Source organism: Tursiops truncatus, chromosome 2 (genome assembly GCF_011762595.2).
Source record: "Tursiops truncatus isolate mTurTru1 chromosome 2, mTurTru1.mat.Y, whole genome shotgun sequence".
NCBI classification, from domain to species: domain Eukaryota; kingdom Metazoa; phylum Chordata; class Mammalia; order Artiodactyla; family Delphinidae; genus Tursiops; species Tursiops truncatus.
In genome coordinates, this window is record NC_047035.1 from 116,267,004 (window position 1) to 116,278,644 (window position 11,641).

Below are 11,641 nucleotides of genomic sequence, written 5' to 3' on the forward strand. Positions count from 1 at the left end.
ACCAGGCCTCCTCCCCAGCCCCAGGCCCTCTGCCTGTGGACACGGGGGAAGAGCTGCTGCTGCTTCTTTTCCCCCCACCCCACCGGCCGCACCACATGGCATGCGGGATCTTAGTTTCCCGACCCGTCCCCTGCATTGGAAGCTCAGAGTCTTAACCACTGGACCGCCAGGGAAGTCCCAGAAGAGCATCTTATATCGTGGTCTTACAGTCAGCTTATGGTCACCGATATCCCCCGTCTCTGTCATGGGGCCTGCAATCCAGACCCTGCGCGCACAGATAACCTTAGATCTTGCCCCTGTCCCCAGATGCCTGGGGTAAAAACTTACCCCCTCAATGCCTGAGTTTGGGACCTGAGGGGACTGAGCAGGGGCTACCAGCAGGGTTCCTAAGCCAAGCGTTTATTGTTCAAGAGGTAACTATCCTTGCTTCAGGCTTGAGAGGCAGAAATGAGGAGCCCCCAAAGCCTTCCACAAACAAAACCCCACGCTCAGGGACTCATCTCAGCTCGGTGCGGGCTGCAGCACGAGCAACAGGGACTGCACTTGGAAGGGAGAAAAGGTGAGCTTCAGGCGGCTGTCCCGAAGGGGCAGGGGGCCAGCAGGGTCACGGCGCTCCAGGAGGTCACAGCTGGAGAACAGGAGGGACCATGAGGGCCCCGCGAGGGCAGGACTCCCACTCCCACCCCGCGCCCCCACTCACAGGACGGCCTCCTGAACCGGCAGCGACATGTGCAGCCAGCAGTCCACGTGGCTGCCGTGGGCCTCGTACAGCCTCAGGACCAGCTTGCGGCCCTGGAGGCTGGTCTCCGCCTACGGAGGGAGGTGGTGGTGGGCGGGGCCGAGGGCGGGCCCAGCTCGGGACCCCGGCCCGCTCCCCGCACCCCACCGGCCCTTGCCTGCTTGACGGTCTCCAACACGACTGCGGGCGAGGACACTGAAAAGGCGCTCCAGGCGGCGGCGGGTGCCGGGCCTGGGGCGGGCAGCGCCAACAGGGGGAAGTTGAGGCTGTAGGCAGCGGGAATAACGCCAGCGTCTTGGAAGGACCCTGGGCGCAGACCGGAAAGGGACGCGTGGTGGAAAATGAGGGTAGGGGCGTGGGACTGCTGGAGTGCTCCCCACTTACCGTTGGTGCAACCGAGGCTGAGAGGGGCAGAGAGGTATCGGGGCCGCAGCACTCACCCTCATGCGGCATCAGCGCGTAGGTGAACTCGTGGCGCCCCATGTCAACCGTGGCGTCAGGGGACTTGGGCGCCCGCAAGCTGGGGTGGGGAGGGTGGTAAGGGCCAGGCTGGAGCCGCCGAAGTTCTGTCCTGGGAAGACCGCGCTCCCATACCCGTCCCTGGGAGGCACCCCACTCACAGGGAGAGGCTGAGGACGCTGCCTCGCACTGACGCGCCATACTTGCAGTCATTGAGCAGAGCCAGCCCAAAGCCGTGCTCTGACAGATCGATCCAGCGGTGGGCCCACACCTGGAGGGTAGATCGGAGACCCACTTGGTGGCCCCGCCGCCTCCTCGTGCTCCAGAGCTCCTGTCAGTAGACTGAGGGAAGCTCTGGGACCACACGATTGAATGCCAGCTCTCACTACAGGAGGCCCTGCGCACACCACACAACCTGTCTAAGCCCCGGCTCCTCATCTGGGAAAGGGGGATAAGGGTACTTACCCCACCAAATGGGCATGAATATCAGACTAAACAGAAAGCATTTAGCACCATGCCTGGCATACGTGTCAGGAACCAGCAAATGCTGACCATCATCTTCCTCCTCCTCACCCCATACCACACAACGAGTCTCTCCCCAGCCAGGGAGGATCCAAACCCTCCACCACACCCCGCCCCACACCACTCCACGTCAGACCTCAAATCGGGCCCAGTCCCAAGAGGTGTTGTAGTGGGTGGGCCGCTGCAGATGTCCGAACTGGACCTCAAAGGTGGCCTGGGGGCTCCGCACACGGGCAGGGAACTCCACCTTCAGGAACTTGTGGGCCTCGTGCCAGTGCACCTGTCGGGGGTGGAGGTAGAGGTGCAAGGGGAGGGACCCCTCCTCGCCGGCCACACCCAGGGAAGATACCCACCGCCCTGCCCCCTGCTACCTCGGTGTGGAAGCGGACATAGGGGCAGCCGACGTCCAGCACCACCTCTTGGCTGAGCTGACTATTGGGGCTGATCTGCAGCAGAAACCAGGCGCTGCCCCGCACGCCACCCTGAGTGCCCACGGCCAAGGTCCCTGCCTGGCCCAGCACTGGCTTCCTGGGGAACAGGGGAGGGAGGCGCTGAGCCAGGACGGCCTGGCGGAGGGGGCCCAATACTCTCCTATCCCACGCCGCCCCCGAGTCCTGCCCACCCCGCACCGTGTTTCTAGGTGGTAGTCCATGACGTCCCACGCGTCCCAGTACAGGGGGACATCATCGAACAGCACAAACTGGTTCCCCACGGCACCCTCAGCAATGGCCTCCCTGGAAGGACATGGAGACTGGCGCTTTATAACTGTATGACCGCAGTCTCTCCAGCTGAGTGAGGTGGGTGGGGTGGGAGGTAGGGTGAGTAGGCCCAGAGGACAGGAGACTCCTAACCCAGCCGGCCCCATTCCATGTGTGGGTCCCAGTCCTGAGCCACCTGTGGGCTACTGTGGTCAGCTGTGGCCAGGGGACAGAGGGAATGAGAGGTCTGGGGTCCCCTGCCAGGCACTGGGAGAGGGCAGTGAGGGGTTAGCACCTGCCAGAGGCCACCAGCACCAGAGACGTCAGGCGGCCAGTTGGGTCCAGCCTCACCCGGATGATGCCGTTGTCCAGAGTCACAGAACCGTCAGTCTTGGTGGGAGGGGGCCTTGAGGCTAAGTCTGCAGAGGCTTCCCGCCACCAACAGCCCGCCCAACCCCAGCCCCAGCCCTGCCTTGCCACCTGCTCCAGGTTGGGGAGCTCAGAACCCCCACGTTGTCAGGGACAGCCCAGGACAGCCAGCCCCCGCCCACGGCGATGTGCCAGCACTCACCTCCTGCACTACAAACACAGGCTGCTGGGGCAGCAGGGGCTGCAGCGAGGTGGGGGTGGGAGCGGGAGCATAGCCCATGCTGGGCACTGTCACCAGAGCTGGGGATGAGGCCTGGGCATCAGCACAGCCTCCTTCACCTTCCAGGAACCATACTCGGGGCGGGGTGGGGGGCTGGAGGGGGTGAGCATTACTAGTACTCTCTAGCCTGGGGCAACCCGGGGCAGAGATCTCCAGGGGAATGTCCCCAACTCTCGATTTGGCCTTGATCCCTCCTGCTACAGTAGCCACCCTTCTCCCCAGCTCATACCTAGGCAGTGGGCCCCACCAGGCCTGGGCAGGGCCAGCACTTCAGTGCGCTTCCAGGGCAGTGTGTTGACAATGAGGAGGCCCTCAGGACCTGGCTCCCCAGCACAAAGGGCTGCGGCTGCAGCGCTGAGCAGCGTGTTGCCACGGGAACGGATGTCTGGGGAGAGACTGGCTGGTCATGGGTGGGCAGTGGGTCTGGGTGACCCCTGAATGTCCCACAGGAGACACTCTGCCCTGGGTGCTGGAGAGCAGTGGAAATGTTGTCAGCCTCACCTTCGTAGTGGCACATGGCTTCCTCTGCCACCAGCTGGATGCAGCTTCCAGTCACCACATCGTGGAACTGGTTCAGAAGCAGGAGCCTGCGGGGGGCCAAGGGCAGGGCTGCGGAAGGCTGGGAGGGAGGGGCAGCCGCAGAGGTGTCTGGGGTGAGGTTAGTGGGTGGCAGGGGGGCAGAAGACAGACTGACCTCCAGAGGTCCTGTAGCTGGGCGGCCGGGTAGAGGAACTGGGCACTGCGGGCCAGGGCCAGGCTGCTGAGCAGCTCCACGTCATGCAGGATCCGCTCACACTCCCGGTTCCCCTTCTTGATCTGAGCCCAGGGTAGGGAGAATCAGTCTAGAGTCTGTTCAAGCATCCCAGGACACCTTCCAAAGCCTTCCCTTGCTCAGAACCCCTGGTGGCTCCCCAGGGCCTCTTGTGAGTTATCTACCCCAGATGCCTCCCTCCTCCCCCCTCAGCCCAAGCCCTTCCTCCCTCAGGGATGCTCAGTCCTGCCTCCTCCAGGCTCCTGACCACCCGGCTCTTGCACTTCTCTCCTCTCGGCTCCTCCGTGGAACACAAGCCTCTTCCCCCAGGTCTGGGCTGGGCTCTGTCCCCTGCTTCCTCCTCTGACCCTCTGGGCCTCTCAAGGGCACGCCCTCCCCATTTGGCTCAGCAACCAGCTCCTGACCTGGGCATGGGTGGTGTAGGTGCCATTATGTAGCTCCAGGAAGAGCTCTCCGACCCACGTGCACAGCTGCTCCGAGTGGCCCTCTAGCGCCGAGAAGAGTCGCTCCGGAGAAGAGAACTGCACCCTGAGGGAGACTGCAAGCCTGGGTCTCCCAGCTTGGCCGTGTGATTCACCCTTCTTCCATGCAAGGGTGACAAGAGACCCAGTCCCGACAGAAAGGAGCCACGCCCAGAAAGCTCCCTGTCCACACAAAGCCAGTTCTGGACACCCCAGGAGAGTTTTCTCTCTAGTAGGTTTAAGCCCCGTCCCACCTTTAGCTTTCCCCTCACCCTACCACCAGGGTAGAAGTTGGGAGGAGCCCATGGTCTGGGATTGGAGGGGGACAAGGTTTAGGGGAGGTGTCGGGCGCAATATTTGAGCAGAAGGGACTAAGGGCAAGGGTGGAGGGTAGGGCTGAGTGAGCCCAGGCCTGACCTGGGCAGCCCATCTGTATTGCACAGCCGCTTCAAGCGGTCCACCATGGTCTGGGTGGGGCCACCACCCCCATCCCCAAAGCCAAAGAGGAAGGCACTGTGGTTGGTACGCCCCTTGTCCCGGTTTTTGGCCACAGTCTTCAGCACCTGCACAGGTGGGCTCAGGGTCAGCTTAGAACAGGACACCCAGCCCTCTCCAGCCTGCCTCCCATCCCCGACCTTGGCCACTAGGTGCCCTCTCACCTCCTCCACACTGCCCTGCATCCCATATGAGTCACCAGGCGGGAAGTGGGCCAGCACCCGGGAGCCATCCAGCCCCTCCCAGAAAAAGGTATGGTGCTGCAGGCAGGGAAACAGGTAGAAGAGAGAGGGCAGAGTCAGGGCTGAGGCAGAGCCGGGCCTCCTAGACCTGCCCCTCCTGTTGTGTGACCCTGGGGGAGGCATGCCTTCTCTGGGTCGGGGTTGGGTGGCTTGTCCAGGGCCCCTCAATAAGCCTGGACGGAGATGTATGGGCTAGGTGGGACCCAGGCCCACTCTGAGCCTGGTTCCCTGGGGCCTGCTCACCGGGAAGTTGTTCACCAGGTTCCAGCTCAGTTTTTGGGTGAGGAAGTGCCTGATGCCACAGCTGCGCATGATCTGTGGGAGCTGCGCTGAGTAGCCGAATGTGTCTGGCAGCCAGAACTGCAGGGAAAGGGCCTCTGGGCACGGGAACCACGGCTCGGCAGCACGGCCACAGCCTCTGCCCCTCATCACTCAAGGGCAAGCTCCAGCCCCATGCGCCTGCAGGCGCAGCCGGCTCCCAGCCTACCTCAGAGCACATCTTCCCAAACTCCTGCAGGAAGAAGCTCTGTCCCTGCAGGAACTGCCTCACCATGGCCTCTCCACTGGGAAGGTTCCCATCCTGGCAGTGAGGGAACAGGGAGGCAGCCGGGGTCAGCACCAGGTGGAGCTCAGGCCAACCACCCGGACAGGAGCAGCCAGGGCTGTGACACTGGGTTATAGTCAGTGCCCAGGGAGTGTCCATCTCCTCACAGGCCCACCTGTCTGTCTGCCAGAGGGGAGGTTTCTGGGGCCAGGGCTGTGGACTGCACTTACCATCTCCACCCAGGTGCCCCCGACGGGCACAAATTGCCCACGGCAGGCGAACTCCTGGAGCCGGGCATGCAGGCCAGGGTAGTGGCTCTTCACCCACGCGAGCTGCTGTGCCTGTGGGGCAGACGAGGCAGGAGCTGGGCCAGGGGGACAAGAACCCCATCCAGGGCTGAGCACCTGGGGCCCAGTGGGTGGCTGAGGGTGAGTAGCCCTGCCCCTCAGGCCCCAGAAGCCCTCGGAACCTCACACTAGCCCCCATTGGGCTCCAGGTACCACCGCACAGCCGTCCCTCTGACCTGGGAGCAGGCAAAGATGAACTCAGGATTCCGCTCCATGAGCTGAACGACTGTCACCCAGCTCCGGGCACATTTCCGCACGGTCTCCTTGAAGGGCCAGAGCCAGGCTAGACGGGGAGGAGGGTGGAGGATAAGAGAGCAGCAAGGTCCCCAGCTCCTCACAGATCTCCAGCCGCACCCCTGCCCCCCAGCATCCAACCACGCCCAGCCTGGGCCTCCAGAGGGTCATCCTAGCCTTCCGTCCATCCCAGGCCCTTTCCCTGCAAAGTCCTGTGGCATCTCTCCTGAGCTGTCACTTTACATCACTCTTGCAAGGTAGGAGTAGGGACTGGGGAAAGGAGGTTGGCTGGGCCTATCGGATCAATTTTACATCAGGAAATGGAGGCCCCAGTCCCTGGAATAGCCTTACTCTGAGGTTCAGACACCCCTGAGAGGATCCTGTAAGAGGCAGTGGGGGTTGGCCCTTCCCCTGCACGCACATTGAAGGACAGCCTGGAACAGAGGGCACAGCTTCCTGAGATGGACCTGCCTGGGCCAGCTGTCCCGCGTGAGGCACTACAGCCTCTTGCAACCTCTAGGCCTCAGTTCCTTCTTTACCAGCCCAGAACTCTACATCCCATGCTTTGGCACAGCAGAGAAAGCCCTTGTTCTGTGGTTCAGAAACTTTAGCTGCATCAGAATCAATACTTTGGGGAGTTTTTTAAAAATGTAATTTCCCATAAGCCTCACAGACACTGCAGACTTAACCAGGTTCAAAACTGACCTCCTGATCCTCCCCAGGAAACCTCCCCCTGGGCTTGAGTCCCCATCTCAACTACTTCCACATCACTCCTATCTGAGGACTTGGGCACTTGTCAAATTCTTACTCATCCTCACTCTGTTCAAAGGTCATCTCCTCTGAGAAACCTTTCTTGAATCCCCCAGACCCAGCTGGGTTAAATGCCTCTTCTGCGCTCCCCAGCCCCCGATCCTTCCCTCCATCCTGGCAGCAACTGTGTCTGCCTATTTTGTGATCACCAGTCTCTGTAGTCCTAGCCTCCCAATATCTAGCATGGGGCCACACGGGGCATCAGATTTTGTTGAAAGAATAAACGAAGCCACATCCAGCAGAGCCTACAGCCCATTCCCCTTTCCCCAGGGAAAACTGGGGTCCAAGAGGGGCAAGAACTCGATGTGGATCACACAGTGCTTCCAGGGCACAGCCAGGTCTTCGAGGCCACTCCTGCCTCCCCGAACCAGCCCAGACAACTGCTGCCCTACCTGTATCAATGTGGCAGTGCCCCAGGGCATGGATGGTATGCTGGCTTTCACCCCCACGTTGGCCAAAGAACTTGGAGGCCAGGGCCTGGGCCACTGGGAAGGTCTCCGGCTGGGCGGGGTCACATATGTTCACCATCTGGTTGGCTGTGTACAGGGCCTGGTAGCTGCGCTGGTTGTCCTCCCCGAGGCCCTGCAGCAGGGTTCTGTCCCTTAATCCCCATCTCAAGCAAGCAGAGTCTCCAAAATTAGACCCCAGCTGATCTCCCACGGGTTCTCAGCAGAGCTCCTCCCTACCTCCAACCCTGTGCTCCTGCTGGCCCCCCTGCTCAGCACTGTCTCCTTCCTCCCCTTTACACAGGGAAATCCTCTCAACACTCAGGCAGGCATGAAACACCCTCCCTATTCTGGATTCCCAGAGCTCCAACTAACTGACCCAAGAAACAGCCTGCCTGGAACAGGGCTCTAGAGTGTGAGCAGGTGGCGCGGGGGTGTCGAGTACCTTGGCCATCCCCAGCAGCAGCTCCAGATCCACCAGGAGCTTGTGGACATCCCGGTGGAACACGGCCAGCTCAGCCCGGCTCACCTGGAACATCTTCTCTGGGTCAGGGGCTGCGATCATGGTTCCCTTCCCGGCCCCCAGGAGCCCATTGCAGGCTACTTCCACATAGAGGGTCAGGCTACAAATGCGGGGAGGCAGCCTCAGGCCAAGGGACTGGCAGAGGACTCTGGGGCTTGGGGAGGGAGGACCAAAGAGGCATCCAGCAGACCCCTCCCTATTCACCCCCAGGATCTACCACCCAGAGGATCTCACAGTTATGTCAGGTGCGTGTAAGAGAGGGTCATGGTAGAAACAACAGACTACACCAAATTCTGCTGATGAGTGTTCTGCCTTGGTTGGGGTGAATAAGTAGCCAAGTTTGGAACCATGTGAATTATACTGTTGTTTAGACTTTTATTTCCAAAGCTGTCTTTACAATGCACTGCCTTGGTCTCAGAACCCTCTTTGCACATTAAAAACATGTTTGGATCTCCCAGGTCCAGTCTTTCAGAACAAAGATCCATCGGCCAATATGGGCAGGCCACTGTTTGGAGAGCATGGTGGGCTGTGGTGCTGTTCTACTCAGTCTTCAGAGAGCAAACATGACTTCCTTCGGGAAGCCTTCCATGACTCTCCTCTTATCCCTCTCCCTAGTCTAGAACAAATTTCTTATGTTGAAAGTTTTTTCTTTCAAAGCCCTCATCAGTTTTGCAATTATTAAGTATATGTGAGTCGCCCTTGCTGTCAAGAATCACATCATTCACCATCAGTCCCAGTGCCTGGAAACATCAGATACACAATGTTCAATAAATATAATACCTAAGAAGAGTTTTTGATAGTGTCATAAAATGCATGTTATAATATGGATTTTTTAAAAATCAGGATTCAAAATATCAAAGAAATACAACCTCAACTAGTAAAAACTACATTTGAAAGAATTCCCGAGAAGAATGCTGAGATGTTAATAATGGACATCACTAAGTGATGGGATAATGGGAGTTATTTACTTCTTTGTGCTTTTCTGTATTTAACCCAAGAACGAAAACACTATCTTTATAGCCAGAGAAATCCTGCTTTTCAAAAATAAACTATGAGAGTTGAAGATGGTTGTATTGAAAGTGGGTGTGTTTCTCAGATGGCTCTGGGCCTCAGCTCCTCCTTGCCCACTGATGCTCCCTCCCCTACAGCACTGGTCAACCACAGCACAGGGACTCACTCACCTCCGGGGGTCTTCTTCCCCCAGCTTTTCAGTCAGGACATAGCTGGTCTTCTCCCCCTCTTTGGTCAAACCCTGGTGGGGAGTGCAGTGAAAGAGACAGGACCTGAGGCTTGTGAACAGCTCAGATGAAGTATAAGCTGAGGGAGGCCAGGCCCCTCTACCGGGTCCCTAGCACTGGCTCCTCTCTCCCAGACAAGGCCAAGATTGACAAATCAGGGACCTCTGGTAGCAGGTGCCCCAACCCCCATGGCAGTCAGTGCCATGACCACCAAATGGCACCTATCTGCCAGCAGAAAAGCCACTGGTCTTGTGGAGTCTTGGGGAGGTATCAGGTCCTTGGTGGCTTCTGGTGGCCTCTGTACCCCTGAATAAGCATCTGAAGGGAAACTCTCTGAAGTCAGGGACAGGTTTACCTCATTCCCCACTATATCCCCAGTGCTTAGCACAGGGACCTGCCAGAGAGGGCACTCAGGAGACATCCTGCTGAGCCAGTGAAGGGAGGGAGGGAGGGGTCTGCCATCTTTCTGTACAGGAAGAACAACAGTCCTGACCTGAGACTGAGGGTTAGTCAAACTGAAATGGAAGCTGTGTGAACCTGAACAAGTGTGTTAACGTCTATATATCTGTTTCTTAGTCTGTAAATGGCCATAAAGACCTACCACATAGGATTTTAAAGGTTAAACCTGTTAAGGTTGGATGCATAAACAAGGTACTTAATAGTGGTTATATCTGGGGAACTGTGGGTGAGGTAGCAGGGAGATATCCATTATTTCAGGTGAAGAGGACTTTTTAAACTTTATATTATCCAGAACTGTTTCGAAGTCTCCCTCCCCGACTGCCATAAGCATATATTCCATATAATAAAAACCAGTTTATTTAAAACTAAAAATAGAAAGTGATATAGTCTGCAAAGTCACTAGTCTGGCACCTAGTAAAGGGTTAATAAATGGATCTGCTGTACCTATTATTGTACTTGATTAATAACTATTTTCATCCCAGAATGGGAGGGTGACCAGTCAGTGGCAGGGTTGGTTTAGTATTAATTATGTTGAGACCCTCAGCGATCCTCTCAAACATGAGAAGGAACAATTACACCGGGGCCCAAGCAACAACCTGTCCAGTCCTGAAATCCTGATACCACCCTGCAGGCATAGCCACTCAGCTGTGGCTTCTCCAGAGACCAGGGCTGAAATGTGGCCATACCTGACCTAGGGCAGGGCTCCTCACCTGGACAGGTTCCCCATCACGCCACACCAGGCCTTCTCCATCACTTTCCCAGCGAAGGTGAACTTCCTGACCCACCCATGCCTCTGGGATGGTCAGCTCCACCCGGAACCAACAGGTCCACCATCTGCAACAGAACCACTAAGATGGGCCTAGGGGTCAAAGTCCTTTCCTTTCGACATACTTCCTTGGACTAAGGGTCAGCAGGGGCTTGAGACTTTCACCAAGTATCTGCAGCATCACAAGGTATTCAGCTTTGATCCACAAGCAAGGAGCAACGGGGTGTACAGCAAGGTGAGGGAAAGAGGCAGAGAATCAGGGGTCTGTGATTTGTCCTAGAGTGTCCTGCCTAAGGGAGGTCCAGGGACTGGGAGAAGGGGGGGAAATGAAAATTCTCCCATTAAGTCTTGAGGGATCAGGGATCTGCTCCCAGCAGAGGGTGCTGCTCTGCCCCAAGTGACGGTCTAGGGCACAGGGCCGACAATGGAGGTGTGGCCCTTAGGGGAGGCGAGTAAGTCGGGAGCGGGGCCCTGTCGGCCCCGCCCTCCCTCTGGAGCGTTACCCACGTCGGTCCGAAGCTGTCGCCGACCTGCGCGGGGCGGAAATCCTGCTGGACTGCCTCCTGGTAGGGAAGCCTTTCGGGCGTCAAGAAGCTGGAGAGCTCGGCCACTGGGCAGCTGTCTCCGAAGAGCCTGGGCGGGAGGGGCTGGTGGGCACGCGCCACTGGGCCAGCCGGCGGGTGGGGACTCGCATTCCCTCGATCCACCGCCGGGAGGGCTGCCTCACAGCTCAGTCTCCCCCCATCCCTCCTCCTGGGCCCCAGCCCTTTCCGCGGCGGGCACTTTGTCCCTCGGCCCAGGTGGCCGAAGCTTGGGTTTCCCCCCGGACGGGAAGGCTAGAGACGCGTGGATGCGGCCGGCCGGCGCCATGGACGAGGTGGCCACACCTGCCGCGGAGATTACAGTCGGTAAAGTAGAGCGGCGACACGAATTTCTCCACCCGCTCCAGCGTAGTGCGCCAGTGCTTCAGGGCCGGCGCCGCCGCCATCGCCGCGCGCTCTCTCCTCTCCCCGGAAGGCCCCAAACCCTGCCGGCGCGGTCCACGGCCTGGAACCAAAGGTTCCGGCGTCCGAAGGGCGCCTTCCAGGCCCGGACAGCTTTTCTTGGAACACCAGCGGCTCTGTGAAGTCTCGCTGCTCTGAACTTTGAGCAGGGAGCTGAAAGCTAAAAGCCGCACTTCCGATGCTCTCCTCTTATCTCGTCCGAGCTGGTGGCCGTTTAGGGCAAATCCCTAAAT

The 11,641-nt window shown here is 58.7% G+C and overlaps 1 protein-coding gene across 9 annotated transcripts; it reads right to left on the minus strand.

Moving 5' to 3' along the window:
- Positions 1-378: 378 nt before the first annotated feature.
- Positions 379-11,601, minus strand: MAN2C1 (mannosidase alpha class 2C member 1). 9 transcript variants are annotated; one of them, XR_012330227.1, is made up of 26 exons: positions 11,292-11,581; positions 10,912-11,037; positions 10,349-10,472; positions 9,123-9,193; positions 7,864-8,041; positions 7,365-7,554; positions 6,105-6,211; positions 5,812-5,922; positions 5,525-5,617; positions 5,281-5,397; positions 4,960-5,055; positions 4,718-4,863; positions 4,244-4,367; positions 3,762-3,883; positions 3,569-3,654; positions 3,297-3,452; positions 2,990-3,087; positions 2,714-2,808; positions 2,350-2,454; positions 2,092-2,248; positions 1,857-2,000; positions 1,360-1,469; positions 1,180-1,259; positions 897-1,005; positions 701-810; positions 379-628 (listed from the first exon to the last, which is right to left on the minus strand). XR_012330227.1 is itself a non-coding variant. In XM_019949963.3 (26 exons), the coding sequence occupies exons 1-26, from the start codon at positions 11,390-11,392 to the stop codon at positions 502-504; spliced, it is 3,174 nt and encodes a 1,057-aa protein (XP_019805522.1). In that variant the 5' UTR covers positions 11,393-11,587; the 3' UTR covers positions 379-501. The 9 variants fall into 9 exon arrangements, 8 of the variants coding, with proteins under 8 accessions (XP_019805522.1, XP_019805504.1, XP_019805489.1 ...); XM_019949963.3 differs by having other exon boundaries at positions 897-1,045; positions 2,714-2,846; positions 2,990-3,100; positions 11,292-11,587; XM_019949945.3 differs by having other exon boundaries at positions 1,124-1,259; positions 11,292-11,582.
- Positions 11,602-11,641: the final 40 nt, after the last annotated feature.